Source organism: Aulonocara sp. 'chitande type north' Nkhata Bay, linkage group LG7, assembly GCF_057382095.1.
Source record: "Aulonocara sp. 'chitande type north' Nkhata Bay isolate Kocher_YH1m ecotype deep benthic linkage group LG7, A_spYH_male_GT1.1, whole genome shotgun sequence".
Taxonomy (NCBI): Eukaryota; Metazoa; Chordata; class Actinopteri; order Cichliformes; family Cichlidae; genus Aulonocara; species Aulonocara sp. 'chitande type north' Nkhata Bay.
Genome location: NC_141350.1, coordinates 30,870,680 through 30,891,946, shown reverse-complemented (window position 1 = coordinate 30,891,946; position 21,267 = coordinate 30,870,680). Strand labels below are relative to the sequence as shown.

Below are 21,267 nucleotides of genomic sequence, written 5' to 3'. Positions count from 1 at the left end.
TACCATTTACTGAAAGAAAGAAATCACCATGAAAACACACACACGTGTGTGTGTGTGTATATATTTATGTGTGTATGTGTATATATTATGACGCATTTGAAAAATGTCATAAAACCATATTCAACAAGAAGAAATGGGAGTGACACCAAATTTTTTTTTTTTTTTGAGTGATGTTATTCAGACTCAGGAGGGTAAATTAAATTAAACAGAAATAAATTCCTAAAAACAACAAAGAAACTTCTTGGGGAGGTTTTTTTTTTTCCCCCGGGATTCATCCGGTTTGTCGGGTTAGAAAAATGCCACAAAGAGTAGAGATCTGTCAGTCACTATATGCTTCCACACCTTAAACACTATAACACACACATTCTTTACTGTAAAGTGAAGATATGTGTTTAAAAAAATTGCCCTGGTGGAAGTCAACTTCTTTTCTCAACTAAAAGTGAAAAAGTACCGGCTCTGAAATGTACTCAAAGTAATTAAGTAAAAAGTAGCTGTTTAAAGGACAATGCTATCAGATATTATTATGCAAAGCTAACTGAACCTCATGCTGTATTAATGTAATAATAAAATAATATTAATGCATGGAAGTATAAGTGGGGTTCAGCAGGTGGAGGAACCCCAAGTTCAGTTGTAGTAGCTCAGTGTGGGGACAAGAATTGCTGCTCAATCATTTCTACTGTGAGCTCCAGCAGATGGTCTTAGTGCACAGCCTGTGATCACAGTTAAATTCAAAAATATTTCACAAGCTATCTGGGCTGATGTCCTTCCCCTACACTCACAGCATACAGTTAAATTCAGTGAGTGAATCTCATCATCAGCTTAAGTTTGAATTCATCTCTGCTGTGTAACCGAACTCTGACCAGGAGCTCAGAGCTTTATGTGAATCCATCACAATAGTGCAAACTACTGTTTATCCAGCACTAAACTGCACAGCATTTTCACACAACCTTTGAATAAAACAAAGCTGTAGATCTCAGCTTGTTTTGCAGGACGTTTTACAAAATGAAACAGTATAAAACTTCACACCATACAGACCTGATATCTGATTTAAAAATTAGGACTAACATGCAATCTTTAAATTTGCAGATTATCAAATGTCACTGAGCAGCCCTTACCTTTAAATCTAACCCATCTTCTTCCTCTCCTGTCCTGTCTTTCTTACGTCTTTCTCCATCTCTGAGTGAAGTTAGCTCTCATTTTGTGAAATCCAGCAGCTGGACCTTTACCTCACAGACACGGTGTGACTAACAGTTTGTGTGCTTGCTGATTTTTGTTGAGCTGATAGAAACGTTTAAAATTACCTGCCGCTAGAAAACGTTACTCCCTTTATGATTGCTCCTCTTCAACGCTGTACTGCAAACACAGCTTATCAACATGCACCAAAAGTGCCGTTCAGGATCATCCCAACCTAATTCAAACCCCGAGTTTATGGTGCTATGATAATGCATAAGTGATGTGGGTTTTTTTGCCTCTTTCATCTTTTTGAATGTGAGATGCCTCGCTGATGGATAAACTAATAAATGTATCTATTTGTTATTGTTACCTTCTTTTAACCTCACATCAGTTTGAAGACTCACAATAAAAACTTCCCTCAAATTAATTAAAGCTAAAGTAATGAGCCTGATTTGAAAATATAAAGAGTAAAAATAAAAGGTTGACAAAAAAATAAATCCTCAAGTAGAGATACCTGAAAATATTCTTACATCCTTTTACTACATGCCTTGGGCAAAAATGATGCTTTTCTAAGGTGATAAATATCTGAAAGCCCCAAAGACAGAGGCGGGGTTTTAAAGCGGACGGACAAGTGCATACCTGCTGTAACAGAAACTGACACAACGGTGTCAGACTGAAGCAGAGCCGCCATGGATACAGAAACGGTAAGCTGAGGTTTTCTTCTGTTTTAGTGTTTTATAGCAGCTGTTCTATTATTGTGACTGTGGAGCTGCTGCTTCAAGGCAAAGGCTGGTGCTGTCCAGGGGTTTTTGTTATTGGAGAGGGACACGGCTCTCCAAAAGTCTGAAATCTGTGGGGGAATTCTGCACTGGCAAATATTCTGGAACCTCCAGAGAAGAAAAATCTTGTTTTAAAAAAATATATCATTATTATTATTTTTTTCTTTTTTCACAATTTTTCTTTTTCAACTTGCTGATCATGAAGCATGAATCATTCCTTGGTTCTCTTTTTGGAAAGGTTCCCTTTCCCCTCCTAAAATCTAGTAGGAAAACAGAGACTCTTTCACTTTCTATCACCATTTGATTTACATTTCAATCAGACTGTCCTGACATCCTGATTCTCATCATTTCATGCAGACATTTTTCTGTACAGATGACACATTTTTGTTACTTTTGAACTTTTCTGTCCTTCCTTTTGTACGTTTACCACAGGACACCATCTCCACCCTGAACACGTTGCAGCCCTATGCTACCGCCCTGAAGGAGCTAAAGAGCAAACGTCACCTGCAGCTAAAGACCATGAGAGGCTTCCTGGAACGAGCGGGCCTCACGGTGAGCCAATCAAAGCAGCAGTGACATCAGAGATTACACACAGTTACAGTAATTATCACCTTCAGTCTTAACTGAACTAGATGTCTGTGCTTGTATGCATATGAAAGGTGGATGAACTTGACCGTCTCAATATCATTCATGTGACCGGAACAAAGGGCAAGGTGAGCTGACATTTAGGTGTTCTTTATATCAGAAAGGCCCGTTCTGTGGATTAATTAGAATTAAGTTCAGTTCAATTTGATTTATATAACACCAAATCACACCACAGGGGGCTTTATACTGCAAGGTAAAACCCTACAATAACACAGAGAAACCCCAACAATCAGACAAAACCTCTTTGATGAAGCACTGGGCAACAGTGGGAAGGAAAAACTCCCTTTCAACAGGAAGAAACGTCTGGCAGAACCAGGTTCAGGGAGGAGCTGCCATCTGCCTCAACCGGTTGGGGGTGAGGGGAGGAAGACAGGACAAAGGGCACACATAAGAATGGCCTCATGTTAACACACAGAAATCTCTTCAGAAATCTTCTAAATAAACAAATAAATAAAAATCTCTGAAACAAATAATGTGCTGTGTGAAAATCAGAATATAAAAGCTATGTGAGATGAGTGTGTGGTATATAAGATCCTGGCTTTAATTAAATTATGTATAACACACATTTACATCATGAATCCAGATGATGACTGTTTGTCTTTCAGGGCTCGACGTGTGCGTTCACTGAGCAGATTTTAAGAAATTATGGCTTCCGCACAGGATTTTTCAGGTAAACCATGGTGGTTACTGAATCAGGTGGTTACTGAATCAGGTGGTTACTGAATCAGGTGGTTACTGCAGTGTTATTGCATAAAAATGTGCTTTGTTTCAGATTTCTGTGCAGTCCTTGGAAAGGTTTAAATAAGCTATAAAACACAAATACACACCCATACTCAGCTATAAAGTCTTTTGTTATTTCTACATTTGAACGTAACAGCTGTCCAGATGTTGGGGTTGTGCTCTTCTCGAGTAGTCTGAACAGTAAAATGGGTTGTTTAGTTTTTGTAATCAGATTACTCTGATATTACTCTGATATTTTGAGCAGTTTGAACATAAACACACACACACAGGAGGAATTAGATGGAGAGACTGACAGGTAATAACAGGCTTCAAATATTCTTCTTGGGTGCAGCTCTCCACATTTGGTCCAAGTCACAGAGAGGATTCGGATCAACGGGCAGCCAATCGGAAAAGAGCTCTTCACCAAATACTTCTGGCAGATATATAGACGGCTCGAGGAAACTAAGGTAGGTGTGAAAAGAGAAAAACAGAAAACTAAAATGCCACTTGACACTGCCCCATCCACTGGACCAGATGTGACACACCCTATGGTGATCTGGTTCTGGTAATAACCTGCCAACCCGAGAACCCAAGTCGTGTCATAGAAATAATATCTCTAAAACTGGGCAAATTGCACCAAACCTTTCTCAATTGAAGAGGGAAATGATGTAAATTAACTTTTGGGGATGAACTGACCTTCTAATGTGGATTCAAAGCTGTTAAAGGTACTTTCTCTAATTACCCTCCACAAATTTTTACCAGAGCTTTGACCACCAGGGGGCAGGCTTGTATCGTTGGGTTTGTTGAAAAGTTTTCAGTCATGTTCTGCTGTTTTGTTTTGTTTTGTGTTTTTTTTTTTTTCACTTTTTAATTTGTCTTTACTCCTTTAGGGCAGTGGTTCTAAAACTTTTCACAATGAGTACCACCTCATAAAATATATGGCTCCTGAAGTACCACCCTTATGACCGACATTAAAGTGCAGTAGTATAGGCCTGTTTAACACTACATACAGTTTACACAGACAATTTTATTTCTTATATGAATGCTATTTATTTTAACTGTCATAAATAAGATGTGACGAGTGATAATAATAACCACAACTGTACTGCATTAAAACATGGTGGGATATCCAATCTTTAAGTGATGACCTGATGAACCCTGCTTCTGGGTCCAAACTACTCTGCTTTTATTAAGGCTGTTGTGTTTTTAACATGTTTTAATGCTTTGTATTGTGTTCTTTAATCTGAACAAGCCCCTAAAAAAAGTCAGTGATCACTGTCGGCCTCTCTCGGGTTTTAGCATCACTATTCATTTTAAAGCTCAGTTTTTAAAACCTTACAATGTAACTACAGCCCAGCCCATGCAGCAGTATATTAATGACTAACCTTACATTGCAGTTGTTCTCCTGACTGAAGTTTGGTCCGTTTACAGCATCCTGACATGCGATTGCATTTGTCCCTAACCATCAGGAACCCTCACGTTAACTTTTATCTAGTGGATAAAAGTTAGCGTTCAGCCTCCAGCTTCACTGTGTTCATATTATGCTAACCATAGCTGTGTAGCTAGCTACCACGTAGCACATCATTATATACCAGCTAGCCCAACTTCAGTAACCCTACAAATGTCACAGCTGTTTAGTTTTCTGTCTTCATTTATGTCGGAAGTGATAGCAAAACTGTACGTTTTAATTTTCGCCGTGTGATGACCCTCCTCCGGGATCCCACCACACAAGGGAAATACACCTCTCTCAAGCTGCTGCTGCTACGGCGCTACTCCCTCTCCGATGCAGGCCGAGAAACTCCTCTCTTTCTCGGACCTTGGTGATGGTACCGCTCTCGAGCTCATGGAGAGCACGCTGTCCTTGCTAGGAATGGATGACAGCGGATTCCTCTTCACTCACGTCTTCCTCCGACAGATGCCGGTGCTGCTGCGGTCCGCGAAGGATTACCGCTCACTCGCAGAAGAAGCGGATTGCATCCAGGCAGTAGTTCCTGACTCATTGACGGCATCTCCCACACCCCCCCCACCAATTCTCCTGGGGGCCTCCGAAAGGCTGCTCTTCATAGAGGACTCACACTCTGGGAGGCGTTTTCTGGTTGACTCCGGCTCCCAGAAGAGCCTCGGGAACTGTCGTGTCGTCTTTGCATACCTCCACAATGGTATATTATTTAATCTTTAAAAAAAAATTGGAGATTTTCCAGGTACCACCAGAGAAAGCCCAAGTACCACTAGTGGTACGCGCACCACAGTTTGAGAATCACTGCTTTAGGGCAATTTCTTCGCGGGGTTTTGTCTTTTCCCAGGCTTGATTTGCCTTTTTTAGTAAAGGTTACAATGACTCTTTCTGCCATCTTGTGGTATAACTTGGTGTTGCTTCAAAGTACAGTTTTGATTTCTTTAACATAATACAGACATGCTTTAGATATGGAAATTAGACCAGCCCCTTCTTCACTTCTGTTACTTCTGGAAGATTTAAAACTATATTCAACTCTGGAATTTAAGATAAGAAACTTTAAATGATGTTAAGATTTACCTAAAAGTGAGCAGGATAGAAAATGTCATCAGAGGGACAGCGTAGGATATATTGGACAAAGGATGATTAAATGGACCTGCCAGGCAGGAGGAGAAGAGGAAGACCACAGGGAAGATTCATGGGTGAAGTGAAGGAGGACATGAAGAGGAAGATGCTGGAATAGAGTGAGATAGAGGCAGATGACCCATTGTGGTGAACCATGAAAAAAATCAGCTGAAAAGAGAAGTAGAAGAAGCCATCACTTTTAATAAATTTGAGACCATATTTGAAAGGTAACATCTTAAAATTAATTCAATTAAAACCCTCAGACTTATGACCTGATGTGATCATTTAGAAAAAATTAGATAAAATATATCATCTTTGGTGTATAAACAAGCAGATTGAAGAGTCATAACTTTTTTCCCCTTAACCTCCTCAGGACGCTCACGGAGGGACGATGCCGACATATTTTGGTATCCTCACCATCTTGGCCTTCCATATCTTCCTTCAGGAGAAGGTACATTGTCAAAAGCAGCCAGAAAATGTTTATATGGAATTTATTCCTGACACATGTTATGTATGCATGTATCTGCCCTACAGGCAGTGGTGCAGTTAACATTAGATTTCAAAAGTTTCTTCAGAAATGAGCCCCTCTGGATGTGTATAAGAAAAGCTTGTGTGTAATTCTCAGAGCTCAGATTTACTTGAACGATAAGTCCTGTTTATTTCACCAACAGATGGTTCTTATTTACTATAAACACTCCTTGAATCTAAATGGCTCTTCCTCTTTGCTCAGGTGGATTTAGCTGTGATTGAAGTTGGTATCGGCGGAGCGTACGACAACACCAACATAATACGGTGAGATGTAAACTTAGCAGAGCATAAGTCTTTGGCATAACATGCAAAATATCACAAACAATGGAAAAGCTTCCGAATCAAAACATAAACTAAAATGGTACCAAGTGGACACATTTAAAAAGCCTTTGTCATAAGAGTCACTGGAGTCTGTCTTCTTACACTTTTTGCTGAAATACAAAATTATTTTTAATGTTCTCAAAATTACGTCTGTTAAAAATTGTTTTTTACACTATTTACATTTCTCATTTATATAGGATCAGTTTTTTCTTATTGTTGTGTGGGTGGGGTGGGGGTGTAGTTGATTTTTCCATCTTGCCATCTTGTAGTACTTCTTGCTGTTTATGTCTGCTGCCATGCTCAGTGTACAGCCTCGGTCGTCACTATGACCCCTGCGTGTTTCAACAGGAGGCCGTGGGTGTGTGGCATCTCCTTCCTGGACATAGACCACACTGATATTCTGGGAGACACCATCAAACAGATCGCCTGGCACAAAGCGGGCATCTACAAGGTCTGTTCACATTAGGAGTGAGTAACTGTTTCAGTCTGAATGCGTGATTCTTTTAGTAATGCTGCATTTTTGTGTTTGCAGCCTGGAGTCCCCGCCTTCACCATCAGACAGCCAGAGGATACCATGCCTGTGCTCGAGGAGCGGGCCAAAGAGATCGGAGTAGGAGTCCACTTTCAGTCACATCACACAGGAAAGTGAAGCTTCAGCTTTCTATAACTCTCTCTAACCTGTTGTTGCAGTGTCCACTGTGGGTGTGTCCACAGCTGGAGGACTACCAGGCAGAATGTGGACCTTTGCACCTGGGCCTTGCAGGGCAGCACCAGCGCTCCAACGCCTCCCTCGCCCTCCAGCTGAGTCACACCTGGCTTCAGATGAGGGGTCTACCAGGTTGGGCTGATGTTTAAACATATATCCAGAAATAAATAAATAAATGATTAGTACAAAATAATGCAAATAATAACTGCAAGCTTTGGTTAGTGTACCTTCAATGTACCTGTCCTCTCTGAACAGATAATAGCTTCCCCTGTAGCACTGTTAACAATGGCGGGATGCTTCAGGCGACTGCGTTCAGTCCCAGCCCCGTGATGGTGAAAGGTGAGTCCCGCAGAGCCAATGAGATAACAACAGGACCCACCCAGGGCCAGCTGATGTAACAGTGAATGCGTTTGCTCTCAGGGTTGGCAGATACCGAGTGGCCCGGCAGGAGCCAGACCCTAAAACATGGAGCGGTCACCTACTTCCTGGATGGAGCTCACACCCTGCACAGCATCCAGGCCTGTTCCGAATGGTTTAGAGAGACTGCAGCTGAGCATGAGAGGAACGCGAGGTGAGCTAAAAAAAAAAAAGATGTGCTAGAATTTTTAATTTAAACATTTAGTCCGGTCTCTGTTGTTAACAAAATGGACCAGAGTGTGTGTTCCAATTGTAGGTGGATCTACAGAAATATTTTTACATCAAATGCTATGTGATGTGACACTTTGATGTGTTTGTGTTTCAGTGGCCCTGTGGCCAGAGTTTTGCTGTTCAACGTTAGAGGAGAGAGAGACGCAGCTGCTTTCCTTAAACTCCTGGTGGTGAGTAGTTCTTCGAACCTGAATGCATTTGTAGGTATGTTGGCAAGGACGTGACAGTACGTATAGAGTTGAAAACTTTTTTTTTTTGCATGTCTTGTTTCTTTGCAGCCGTGCCACTTTGACTTTGCTGTGTTCTGCCCATGCATTGCCGAAGTCAGCACCTCCAGTAGTGAGTTTGCTGAACCTGTTTGCACCTGTACAGATCGTTCTATATAAAATCAGTCTGGACACAGTATCGGTGTCCAGAAGTGTGCAGTTGTAATCTAATGTTATCTGAAGCACATTTTTATAGTTTACTTGTGTGGAGTTTGTGTTGGAGTCTGTGTTTCCAGATGCAGATTATGCAAGAAGAGACGATTTTATCCAGTGAATAATTCTGAGCCAAAAACTTTGAACTTATTCTTTCACCTTCTTCAGTACAGGAGAAGAAGTTTGACATGTCTGTGAAGGAAATGCTGACTCGCTGCTGGGACAATGAGAGGATCTGGCGCCTCCATAACCACCTGGATGACAATGGAGATAATCCATTGCTGATTGAGGACAGGCTTCCTAATTTACCTGAGCACAGAGGGGACACCTTGGTGTTCCCGTGCATCTTCAGCGCCCTCCAGTGGATCACACAAGGCAGGGACTCTGTGCTGGCCGATCAGGCCAAGATGACGCTGCCGGTTAAACCGAGTGTCACGGCCAAAGCTGCTCCTCTCCGCGAAGCTAGTGAGATCCACGTCCTCATCACTGGAAGCCTTTACCTGGTGGGAGGAGCTCTCAAACACCTGGACACAGCTTCTTCCAAGTGAACAGAAGTGTTTTTTATTTGCACAACTGGGAGGGATTTGCTTCTAGGGAAGAGGGTTGGGTGTGGTGTTAGTTTTTCTAGACTTATTTTCCTGAATCTGATTATTTTCTCTGTATGGTATGAAGGTAACTTTTGCGTATATTTTTGTAACAGTGGCCAAAACTCAAGTTTCTAAGTGTGACTGGATTGCAAATAAATGATCTTTTAAAATGTAAAGTTTTTGATCACAGACTGGGTAATGTTGCCTTCAACACTTTTCTCTTATTTGCATCACTAAATGCATCGGCTTCCTCGTTGGTTCCAAGTCACAGAGTTTTGCAAGCTGGAGTCTATGGGTCATTTTGACCTTGAATCCCAGTATTTGATCAGAGTAAACATGAAACTGGACTATATGCTGTGATACACGAATGTAAGATGACATTCTGCTGATCGGCAAACATTTTCATTCACCCATCCAAATGATTGAATTCAGGTGTTCCAATTACTTCCATGACCACAGGTGTATAAATTCAAGCACCAAGGCATGCAGACTGCATGTTCTCTGCAGCGATGAGTCAAGCTTCTCTTTTTGGAAATCCGATGGGTGAACCTGAAATGCTGAGCTGGTTCAAAAAGTGCTTACAGTATGAACGCGAACAGTTAAGAAAGGACAGAGCTTCATCTCCATCAAGGAGTTGTACCTCAGCCTCCTATTTGCAAGGTCTTTAAACACTCCACTATACTAGATACCATGCTGTGCCTGTGGTTAACTTCCTGAAATTAGACAATTCTGCTCTACATCTGAACCACAGTGGACACTCAAACACATACTCACATTAAACATTTGTGCAAAACAGTCATATGAATGCTTAGTTCTGAAACTCTTCTTAACTCACTCTAAACTGAACCTCATTAAATATTAAACCCTGTTTGTCGGCAGCGCTGAAGACAGAAAAGTGGAAAAGGACCCCGAGTAACAACTGGGTAACAATGGATCAAATCTGGGTGCTGGGTTACTGGCAAAAATGCACAACACAAACACACATGCTTCCAAAAACACACACACTAGAAAAGAATCTGAAATAATCAACTGATTAAAAAAACAAGTGGTTCAAAAGTACAAAACACTAAAAAACAAATCAACACAGGGAACAAACCTAAAGCAAAAAATGCAATGGGAAAATTAAAAGGTACCAAACAGGTGCAAAAAAAGAAGAAAGAAAACATGTTCCACACATGATGTGGGGTAATACTGAGGTGGTACATTAAAAGTAGTGATGGGGGAAAACAAAAAGGTTGAAGCTTCTAAACCAAAGCAACCACGACAAAACGGCACAATATAAAATAAGGTAAAAGAAAAAACAAAAACAAAACAGAAATCAAGTCCTGAAGGTAAATCCAAACTTTTCATGTAGTGTAGAAACAAATAGTTTTCTTTACCCTGAGACATAAAAGCAGCTTCAGAGCTCGGCCCTGCACTCTGAAACTAGCTCCACATATCCAGGATCTATTTTCTTGGTCCAGGGCCCTGTTTCAGGAAGCCGGTTTAGTGGAAAAACTGAGTAAGTATACCCTGAGTTAACGAAAACTCTGGGTTTTCGGTTTCACAAAGCGAGTTCAGCTGCAGCCTGAGTGAGTCACTATGACGACACACTCCGTGAAGCTAACCTGCCCCCTAGCAGGTTTACTACAACTAACCCTGACTGTCTCCGCCCCTTTGTCGGAAACCTGACAGTAGGAAGTGTCGGACATGGCGTGCCACTTCCTTGAAGAGCCAGTAGATCGTGAAGCCCAAATTCTCCGCAGAGCTCTCCGCCGGGAGAGAGTGATCAGAGCGCGTTTGGACATTTTATCATTTCCTGATGATTTCCTGTGCGAACGTTACCGTTTCTCAGCACAATCTATAATTTATTTGGATAACATCCTCAGGCCATATATTACGCATGTGACACATCGCGGACATGCTCTCAGTTCATTACATATTATTTGTATTGCACTTCGGTTTCTTGCAAACGGGAGCTTTCTGTATAATATTGGTGACGCTGAGCACGTTTCCAAGGCTACCGTCTGTCGGGCAGTCAGGAATGTTACAGTTGCACTGAAACGTCTCCTGTACTCGTTTGTGGTGTTCCCCGGTCATAGACCCACAAGATTTATCAAAGAGAGATGCCACAAAATTGCAGGTATCAGGATGACCAAAACTTAATGTATGATGTGGTGATACTTGGACTACTACTTAAATTGCACATTTATTTTCAGGGTTCCCAGGCGTGATTGGCTGTACAGATGGCACTCACATTCCAATCATTGCTCCTTCAGTAAATGAAGGAGACTATGTGAACAGGAAGTCTTTCCACAGCATTAATGTACAGGTACATAGTTCCCTGTAGCATGTCAAACTAACAAATTATTTCATTATAGTAATGGATGCTAATTTGTGTTCTCTGCACTGTGAAGATCATATGTGATGCTGCCAACATTATCACAAATGTGGAAGCCAAGTGGCCAGCCTCTGTCCATGACTCACAAATATTCCGTGAATGTACACTGAGCACAAAATTTGGACATGGTGAGTTGAGAATACTTTAAAATATATAAAGACCAATTGCTTCAGGGACATTTGAACTGAAGTGTACCCTTCTGTCTTAGGAGAGTTCACTGGCTACTTGCTTGGTGATAGGGGGTATCCATGTTTACCCTATTTGCTTACCCCTTACCCTGACCCTGAACCGGGCCCACAGCAGCGATATAATCTGGCTAATTGCAGGACAAGAGCCAGAATTGAAATGACTATCGGAATGCTTAAGGCCTGGTTCCAGTGCCTGCAAAGACTCAGGGTCACCCCAGAAAGGGCATGTGACATTATTGTGGCATGTGTGATTCTTCACAACATTGCCACAATTAGAGGAGAACACTGTCCTTCTGAACCAAACATCAGCAGTGATCCAAACCATGAACATCCTGACCCTCCCACGGACATACAAGATGGAAGCGCAGTCAGAGACACCATATGTCACAATCATTTCTTTTGACCCATCACCTCAACATGTTGAAAGAAGAATAAACAGATTTTTTGTTCAACTGGCTTTATTGGTCGCCTGTGTTTCCTGTACACAAAGTATTAAAAGATGTAAACCTCATAAAGTGTCTCTGTTGCTTCCTCCTCTGTAACAGCTGTCAATGTTTCTTCATTATTTTCCTGTAGTAAAGAAATAAACAACATTGCTGTTCTACTGTAAACTCATATAATCTGTGGAGTATTACTCACAACTGCATGTTGGTCTGGCTCAACAGGAGGCTGCACCAGATGCAGTACACCATCAACTGATAGAATATGAGGTTCATACAGGTCACTTATAACTTACAAGGGACCAAATGGCAATTAACAAACATACCAAGCACCTTACACTTCATTGTCATTATGCTCTCAAAGACAACCAAGGCTGAGGGAAGGCAAGATCAGTCGGAAAATAACTTCACTACAAAATAATCCATTATGGTAAAGAGTTTATCAAATGAATGAGCAGCACTGCAAAGGTGACTGTGAAGAAAGGATGTATGCACATCATGTATTATTTTGAATTGACCCCTTATGTAGGCACTTGTGTCTTGCGGGGTTATTGACTCAGAGGATGTCCCCGCAGAGATGCCTTCGGCCACAGGGCGCCCACTGTTTTGGCTGAGGGCCAACTGCTCAGCCTCTGTGAGTGGTGGTGGTGGAGGACCCCCACCTGTTTTTCGGGCCTCCGCTTTTTTTCTGTTGGCTATAACGGGCCACATTTGAGCATACAGAGTAAGCAAATATGTACTTGTAATGTGCTCAGATAATTTCAATAAGTGCTTACAGAAAGAAAATTAATGTAGCCTCTAACTGCAATTGATTTACATGGGACAAACAGACCAAGCACTATGGCTCATAATACAATTACACCTTACCTGTTTGGACTATATTTTTATATTTCATTTTTACTTGCTGCCAGGAACGTTTGGGGCCTGTTGGGTTGCACCTGCGCTCACATCACATCACAAAATAAAATGTATAAAATAACAAATAAAATAACACATGATAAAATAACGTGTTAAATGGGTGGAAATCCCTCGATCAATGTTTATATTAACACTCACGCATTGACTCTGTCGGCTATGTTTTGCCATGCATGCTTTTGCAGCTGTGGCTGTGTTACTTTTTTCCGCGGAATTTGCATGTTATCGGCATATGCTGCCATCAGAATTTCGGCCTCAAGCGCTGTGAAATACATTGACCGCGCCTTCTTTCCCTCCGTCTCCATGGTGACTCGCTTAATCTGTGCTCCGCTTATCAGGGCTTTATGTATCCTCGTCCGCGCGCTTCACTTGGGGTTAAAGCAACTCCGCGTTGACTGAACTAATTGTTATCAGCCTTTCTGAAACCGAATATTCCGAGTTGGACAGTTCGGGGTTACTCAACCGTGAGTGTCGTTTTTCACTCTGAGTTTTCCAAACCGGCTTCCTGAAACAGGGCCCAGGTTTTCTTATCCTAACATCAGCAGCCACGTGAAGCTCGTCACAAATGGGATAAGTCAATCCAGGGTTTGTTAACCTCGCTGCAAGAGTGCTGACATGAAAGAGATGATGCTGGCAGCATCTGACCAATCAGAAACAAGGACAGAGGCTCATTTTACAAAGAAAACTGTAATACCAGGACCAGAGATGGGCAGTAACGCGTTACTGTAATCTGATTACTTTTTTTCAAGTAACGAGTAAAGTAAGGGATTACTATTGCAAAAAAGGTAATTAGATTACCGTTACTTTCCCGTAGGAACGCTGCGTTACTGCGTTACTAAAACCGTGATTTTCTGCGAGAATGTCTCACGACAGTGACGTAAGCGAGTGCACCGTTAGTGACAACAGCTGTGTGCAGATCAACAATGGATCACGTATCGATTGTGGGAGAGAGTATGAGCGTGCAGCGTTTAAAGCGTGGAAGTACTGACCTTACTTTGAGTTTGATTCCATAAAAAGTGACAAAAACATTACCGTCCATCGTGCGTGGGAAGAAAACTTCTTTTTACAGTGAAAAACCCCTAAACTTCCGAGCAAGCACCGAGTGCGCTACGACGTAATGGGAAACTCACGGAGAAACTCGCGGATTCTTCAACCTACCGCAGTCCTGCTTTACAGGTGAAAATAGAGCAACAGGACCGCTGAGTCTTTGACTTTATTTATTTTCTGCTGTGTTTTACTTGCATCTATTTGAAAGAGTGAGTGTAAACACAAAAAATATTTTATTTTATGTGCTGGAATGTGCAGAAAATAGGTTTAAATGTTAAACTAATTTATTCAACTCAGAGAATGTTGCATATAATTAAATTTTTGCTTGATGCATAAAGTTAAAAGATTAAAACTGACTTTTCCATTTGATTACATTATGTATGATGGATTATGTAGAAAAAGTAGAATTGGGCTGAAAGATCTATCGCTTTATCACCTCTTCAGGTTGTAAATCGTGTTTTTAAAAAGTAACTAAGTAACTAAGTAATTAATTACTTTTGAAAATAAGTAATCAGTAAAGTAATGGGATTACTTTTTTGGGGAAGTAATCAGTAATTAGTTACTGATTACTTTTTTCAAGTAACTTGACCAACACTGACCAGGACAGTGTGGGACACTGATTTATTTATTACGACAGTCAAATTTGATGTGTAACAGTGCTACACTGTGGTCAGAGAGGGTATTAAATTCTTACTGAAGAGAATTACCATTGATGATCAGTGGGAAAGATTGAAACAGTTGAAGTGCCTGGAAGTATCCACATGATGAGGGTTCAATCTCTGCATGGGAAGACAGTTATTCAGATGTGTTAACCACTAGACCCACAAACAAAAAACAAACTGTTCCAGTTAAAGTTCCAGCTAATTCTGGTTACTTAACCCCAAATATCTGATTTTTTTTTGTCATTTTTCAGCACATCACTAAATCTTTGTGATCTTCTTTCCACCTTAAACACTGAAAATGTTGAGTGTGACCTTGAAGAGCGCAGAGCTGACAGAACTTTTGTTTCCTTCTGGTGGGGAGCTCTATCTTCACCATCTTTTATCCACCATCCCATCCCAATCTACCATTTTTGGTCAATTTGTGTCAGTTTCATGATAATTGTGAAATTATTATTTTTTGCTTCTTGTCTTCCTTTTTTCTTAATGCACCTTGTCTTCTACCTTTTTTTTGTATTTGCACTTTGTTTTCTTGCTTTATTTAGTCTTTTATGCCCCATTGACAGATGGTTTTTCCTTTTGCTTTCAATCACCTTTCTATGTTAGGGTATTGGTGACATAAACATGAAACACAGAGAAACATGGAGCACCAGACTCTGTTAGCTTTTTCCTCCTTTATTCTTATAGGGCAAACTGTTTCTGTTGTGTAGTTGTCATTGCGGTTATCACACATGGAAAACATTCTTTGTTCAAACGCAGATCAAAACAAGGTTGTTGGGTAGCTCATGAACCAGCTCAGTTTTCAGTGGTTTCTTTCAGAGTCTTAAGAACAGATTTTGTTCTGAGGAACAGGAAGCAGAGTCCCATTGAACAGACTGAGTGAACTTAACATGTCAGAGGTGTTTAATAATAATAATTATTATTAAATAATAATATTTAATAATAATAATAATAATAATAATAATAACTGATTGCATTTATATAGCGCTTTTGGAGACCCTCAAAGCACTTTTGCAATTCCACTATTCATTCACTCTCACATTCACTCACTGGTGGAGGCAGTTACAGTTGTAGCCACAGCTGCCCTTCTTTTAACAAAGAAGAGATTAAAAAATGTGAGTTTCACCTACAACAATCAGAAGGAAAGAAGGATCCTCTTCCAGAGGGGAGAAAAACCATCATCGAGAAAACGTAACTCTGACCGACCACAAGCAAGACACTTGCCTTTCACTATTAAATCCCTCATTCAAGACACTGAAAATTATTCACGGTGTCATGGTGTCTTGGAAATTTGTAAATAATGAGAGGTTACAATAATTATAATATTGATTATTAGTAGTATTCAGTTTAAAGACGTCTTTAGAATTGTTACCTTTTAGCAGCAGTATTAAAACCATGCTGTTGATGAAGCAGTCATATCCCAGCTGACATGTTCTTCTTACGTTTTCTTTTTTACGCTTTAAACGTTGTTTTCACTCAAGTGTAACTTGGAAAAAAGCGAGATAACGGTAACATTTCTTTTTTTTAACTTCGTCTTTTTGTTTGGCTTGTTGAGTTGATTGGCTTTTGTTTGGTCCAATAGTAAGAGAGAATGTCGCATTACCGCGAGATCCTCAACCAATGGAAGAGTCGGTGGGCGGGGCTACGTCCTCCATCTAACGTAAGCGTCGTTAGTAGGAAGAAGAAGCCGATTCTGGAAGCCATTACGTTGCGCACATTACCGGAGTAAATCCTACTATTTTTGCGTACAATACGCACAATTACCTGCCGTAAAGACGCTTTTCTGCACTTATGGCATCGGTGGCCAAAAAGAGAAAAATGAATTTCTCGGAGAGGGAGGTGGAAATTATAGTGGAAGAAATAGAGAAACAAAAGCACACACTGGTTAACCACTTCAATGCCGGAGTCACACACATGGCTAAGAATAACGCGTGGATGGACATCCTGAAAAAGGTGAACCAGGTCACCACCTGTCCGCGCGAGCTGCCCGAGGTGAAGAAGAAGTGGTCCGACATGAAGACAGAGGTCCGGCGGAAGGTGGCCCAAGCGCGGGCTGCCATCGAGGGGACGTCCGCGGACTGCACTCCAGTTCCCGTCATCCTCACCGCCATGCAGCAGAGGATCTGTAACCTGCTGGGAGAGGCCACCATCATCAGCCTACCTGCCGGAGACTCGGATGCGGAGATCACCTTACCTGTGACCGTCAACGCCGCCGCAACCGTCACTCTGACGGAGGGTGAGTGCCGCACGGTGAAGTACGGAAAGTGAAGCGTGCCGAAAATAACTGTGCGTGTAACACTGTAAAAAAAAAAAAAATGAAGTGTGAAGTTTAAGTATTTTCTGAAACAACTGAAAACTCAGACAGAAAAAGTGAATGAAAGTGTTATTAAATGTCACAGTAAACATTATAGTTTAGTTACATTTATGTTTATACCTGAACAATAAATGTAAAGTTAAAAATTGGTCTGTAAGTTAAATGTTTACAAGTATGGTTTAATATTGCATTCTAATCCAAAATACTACATGAAATGCAAAATAACTAAAACTACGTAATAACGACACAGGCTTAATATTTTATGTAAGTATGTTTAAATGTATTATTACATGTAAACAAAAAGCTAATAGCTTATTAAATTTACATTTAAAAGTTAATAGGTTAATGAAATATTTTAATTAAATCTGTGAGATCCATACTAAAAAGTAGGAATTACATTCAAACTGCATTCAACCACAAATGTACTAAATTCTAAATATTAAATTTAAATCATTATCTATTATTATAAGATACTTTTAAACATAATATATAGTGTATAATGTATGATTATAAAATCATTTAAATATAAATGCAAAATTTTAAATCTAAATATTAAAGACACAGACTGGATGGGGCGACCGTGGCTCAGGGGGCTGGGAATCGCATCTGTAACCGGAAGGTCGCCGGTTCGATCCCTGGGCTCTCTGTCCCGGTCGTTGTGTCCTTGGGCAAGACACTTTACCCTACTTGCCCACTGGTGTTGGCCAGAGGGGCCGATGGCGTGATATGGCAGCCTCGCTTCTGTCAGTCTGCCCCAGGGCAGCTGTGGCTACAACCGTAGCTGCCTCCACCAGTGTGTGAATGTGAGAGTGAATGAATAGTGGTACTGTAAAGCGCTTTGGGTGCCTTGAAAAGCGCTATATAAATCCAATCCATTATTATGGTAGTTAGCTATTGAAAGCCAAGTGGGCAACATTTGACACCAAAAATTTAAAAATAATGTAGTAAATGTTAAATCCTAATATTACATTTTAATATTTTAATTCAATACTAATTTGGATTATAAATATGAAATCTGATCATATGACTATGATAATAAATTACAAAAATGTAACCCTAAATGTAACATTTAAATTTAGAGTTACATTTTTAAAATAAAAAATACATATTAAAGATTTGCTGATAGTTTCATTGAGGTTTTAGCTTCTTCCTCTGTTTGTCTTTCAGCTCTTCCAGCCGGTGCCGGGACAATCTGTGATGACTCAAAGCTGAATGGTACGTTTCATTTCTTTGCAAATGTTCAAACTTTAGCCGTGACACTTGCAGAGCCATCAGAGTTTCTAATCACAACTCTACTGGACTGTCTGGTGTTGAACTGCTGTGCTTTAAAAGGTGCATTTTGTAATTATCCTACAGATTTAATCACTACCAGGGGTCGACATTTTAACTTTTAGCTCTCTTACCATTAAATACCATTTTTTCTTTTTGCCTGGAGGAATAAAGGTTACACTGATTCACTGCGCCATCTTCTGCTGCTTATTGGTATTACATGACAGTACAGCCAAGCCCTAATTCAGCTTCAGTCTATATTTCTTCAGCACAATAGAAAGATGTTTCAGACATGAATTCAGAGCAGTTGCTTCTTCACGTTCTCTGTGAGGCTTTTAATAAACGTCTGAAACTAAATAAATAAATGAAATGAAATGAAATGAAACTGATTCCTGCTTCCAGCTGAGACGACGTACCACACTCTGGAGGATGGTGGCGTGGTGGAGTACTGCACCACCACTGAGGGCGACTCTGCCCCGACTGTGGTGGCCGCGGTCGAGGCTCCCATGGAGATGCTGGCCTCGTCTTCCGTTTCCCCACCGCCACCTCAGAGTCATGCCAAACCGCAGGAGCTGAAGAGCCGCATTGCTCTGAACTCCGCCCGCCTGCTGCAGGAGCAGCGAGTCACCAACGTGCACATCCGCCAGATCGCCCAGCACCTGGAGGGCCAGAACGAGCTGCTGCAGATGATGCGGCGCTCCCAGGAGGCGCAGGCCTTTGCCCAGGAGAGGCAAGCTCAGGCACTGGAGGGCACGCAGGCCGCCCTGCTCGCGTTGGTGCAGATGCTCCGACCGGCTCTCAAAGACCTGAGGAAGTTTCTGCAGAGCGGGTCTGAGGCTGCGAACGCCAGCAGCTCTGTGGCGACACCGGCAACTGGAGCAACCATTGATGGAGCGGCAACAGAGGAGCAGAGCAGGCCCAAAACACCTCCGCCTCCTCCTACACAACAGGCTGAGGAGGTGCAATAGACTCTGTGCGTGGTTGTGTGTGTGTGTGTGTGTGTGTGTGTGTACGTGTGTGAACCATGATTACACTTATGCCTTATGAAGAACATGTACAGAACCAATGGAGAACTGTTATTTTTATTTTTTGCCACGACTTCATGTTATTTAATACCCTGAATCTGGTTTTCTGATCTTTTTTTATGCAAATATTTCATCAGCCTGATGGAAAATTAATGGGTTGGTTTTTTTAGACCGTGGTGAGCCAGGTTTGTGTGTGAGCTGCACTTTAACCAGCATGTGTTCAGACCGGAATAAAGTGAAAAAGAGGCCAAACTCTTTATTTCCTGTCACATCTCTCCTGTCTCAGGGGCAGATGTTCATGTTAAACATGGTAAAAGACGTCAGTGAGTGAACGAATGATCCCCATGAGTCAAAAGTTTTAAACACTTAGTTTCACACAGTTTTTTCTACTCTTGGATCTGTATCATGTCATAGAGAGCAGGCTTTCTATAAAATACTTGAAACACATCCAAAGTTCCACTCTTCTCTTGGTATCGTCTTCTTGTGCATCTCTAAATTGTTTTCGGAGCTTCCATCCGCTGTGATGCTGTTATGTTCCTCCCGTACTCTGCTCTGCAGTGTGTGATGGATCTTTTCCAGTGTATCCAAATGTTTCAGGGAGGCGATTGTGATGGCGTGCACCACCGTTCATTTCCTCTGATTGTTCACTATCAGATGCCTCAGAGGACTTCACAGCAGACCTCAGCAATGATGATCTCACCCTGGGGATGATTTCATGGTGCAAAACTTGTTGAATGTTCAATAAAATGACGTGCTCTTGAAGGCGTGCCTTCAGGCTGGAAAACTTGATTCTGGGTGTATGATTCGATATATACTAAATAAAGTTAACTATGAAACATAAAGCATGAAAGCCTACTCTAAAAAGCCAACAGTTGGAAAGATGGAGATGGAAATATACAGAGCAGGTTGTTTTTTCTGCTGGCTGTAGTGCTTGCAACCAGCCAGCAGAGGTCAGTGTAAGTCAGAGTTTCATTACAGGTGTGTGAGCACAGCAGTGACGTTTGAGGTCCTGAGAGGGTGAGGGGAAGGAAATCAGTTTGTTAATATCAGTATCAGATTAAATTTCACAAATGAGGACACTTCAGTACTGCAGGGTGTACTGGAGTTTAATTTGATGTTTTCATTTAAAAACCCTTAACAAATCAGTTATTCCTGTAATAAGTATTATTACTTCACAGTTCATCATTTCTACTTCAGGTTGTTTGCTGAACCTCTTTTTCCTTTTCCAGTCATGTGACCTGTCCCTAACAAAGAACGGTATCTAAAAAAGCTCAGTAAAGCACCTTTCACTATGAGTATTCCTGAGTTCAGAGCAAACATTGGCAATAGCTCCTTGACCCTGTTGGCTGCTGTCACCATAAGATGAGATTCATTGACGTTAGTTGCTGATATTTATCAGTCTTTAATCAATTTTTTTAAGAAGGCATCTTCATTTCCTGAAGCAAAGAGGGCACGAGGCAAACTTATCACCACAGTTTTGTATTTAGTTTAATTAGTTTCTGTGTTAGTCTTAGTATTATTCCATGGAGGGCATATGTCAGAGGGAAGATTTAGGAAAGTTTGTACAGGTATTACAATAAAAACAGTTTTTAAAGCAGTGACTCACAGTCTTGCATCTCAGTAAACACGTCTATCAATGTCTCATCAGGGAAGTTTTTATCAAACTACTGATGTACTAAAACTAACAGTATTTCCTCTGTAGCTCTATTTTATTTCAGATCAGTTAGTTTACATTTTTCAAAAGTGTAGTTTTTATTTTTATTTTAGTCAAAATATTTTTTCACATCTGGTTTTAATAACCTTGCTTATTACATAGCCAGATGGACGATGTTTTCTGCGTTAAATCTGGTCAACGACTTGTTAAGTCTGATAAAGCTTTAAATCTTTATATGTCTAAATGTACTTTTCTAAATCAAACCTAGCTGT

General features: G+C 40.9%; 2 protein-coding genes across 3 annotated transcripts; both read left to right on the top strand.

Annotated features, from left to right (window-relative positions):
- Positions 1–1,836: 1,836 nt before the first annotated feature.
- LOC147325466 (folylpolyglutamate synthase, mitochondrial-like) lies at positions 1,837–9,315 on the top strand. 2 transcript variants are annotated; one of them, XM_086300006.1, is made up of 15 exons: positions 1,837–1,877; positions 2,385–2,504; positions 2,612–2,665; positions 3,203–3,267; positions 3,670–3,784; positions 6,269–6,346; positions 6,626–6,687; positions 7,093–7,195; positions 7,277–7,354; positions 7,435–7,582; positions 7,706–7,789; positions 7,871–8,021; positions 8,193–8,268; positions 8,377–8,437; positions 8,686–9,315. In XM_086300006.1, the coding sequence occupies exons 1-15, from the start codon at positions 1,863–1,865 to the stop codon at positions 9,063–9,065; spliced, it is 1,590 nt and encodes a 529-aa protein (XP_086156132.1). In that variant the 5' UTR covers positions 1,837–1,862; the 3' UTR covers positions 9,066–9,315. The 2 variants fall into 2 exon arrangements, with proteins under 2 accessions (XP_086156132.1, XP_086156131.1); XM_086300005.1 differs by lacking the exon at positions 1,837–1,877 and having other exon boundaries at positions 2,304–2,504.
- A 7,061-nt stretch (positions 9,316–16,376) lies between these two features.
- Positions 16,377–21,053, top strand: naif1 (nuclear apoptosis inducing factor 1). The gene is made up of 3 exons (XM_086300004.1): positions 16,377–16,969; positions 18,215–18,262; positions 18,719–21,053. The coding sequence occupies exons 1-3, from the start codon at positions 16,525–16,527 to the stop codon at positions 19,282–19,284; spliced, it is 1,059 nt and encodes a 352-aa protein (XP_086156130.1). The 5' UTR covers positions 16,377–16,524; the 3' UTR covers positions 19,285–21,053.
- The last annotated feature ends 214 nt before the right edge of the window (positions 21,054–21,267 follow it).

What these genes read in the sequence shown, in the direction of transcription:
- LOC147325466 (XM_086300005.1), top strand. Translation starts at nt 2,304, where the DNA reads ATGCAGACATTTTTCTGTACAGATGACACATTTTTGTTACTTTTGAAC. An exon ending in TGGAACGAGCGGGCCTCACG is followed by an intron (nt 2,505 to 2,611) that starts GTGAGCCAATCA and finishes TGCATATGAAAG; the next exon opens with GTGGATGAACTTGACCGTCT. An exon ending in CTTTCCTTAAACTCCTGGTG is followed by an intron (nt 8,269 to 8,376) that starts GTGAGTAGTTCT and finishes GTTTCTTTGCAG; the next exon opens with CCGTGCCACTTTGACTTTGC.
- naif1 (XM_086300004.1), top strand. Translation starts at nt 16,525, where the DNA reads ATGGCATCGGTGGCCAAAAAGAGAAAAATGAATTTCTCGGAGAGGGAG. An exon ending in AACCGTCACTCTGACGGAGG is followed by an intron (nt 16,970 to 18,214) that starts GTGAGTGCCGCA and finishes TTTGTCTTTCAG; the next exon opens with CTCTTCCAGCCGGTGCCGGG. An exon ending in TGATGACTCAAAGCTGAATG is followed by an intron (nt 18,263 to 18,718) that starts GTACGTTTCATT and finishes TCCTGCTTCCAG; the next exon opens with CTGAGACGACGTACCACACT.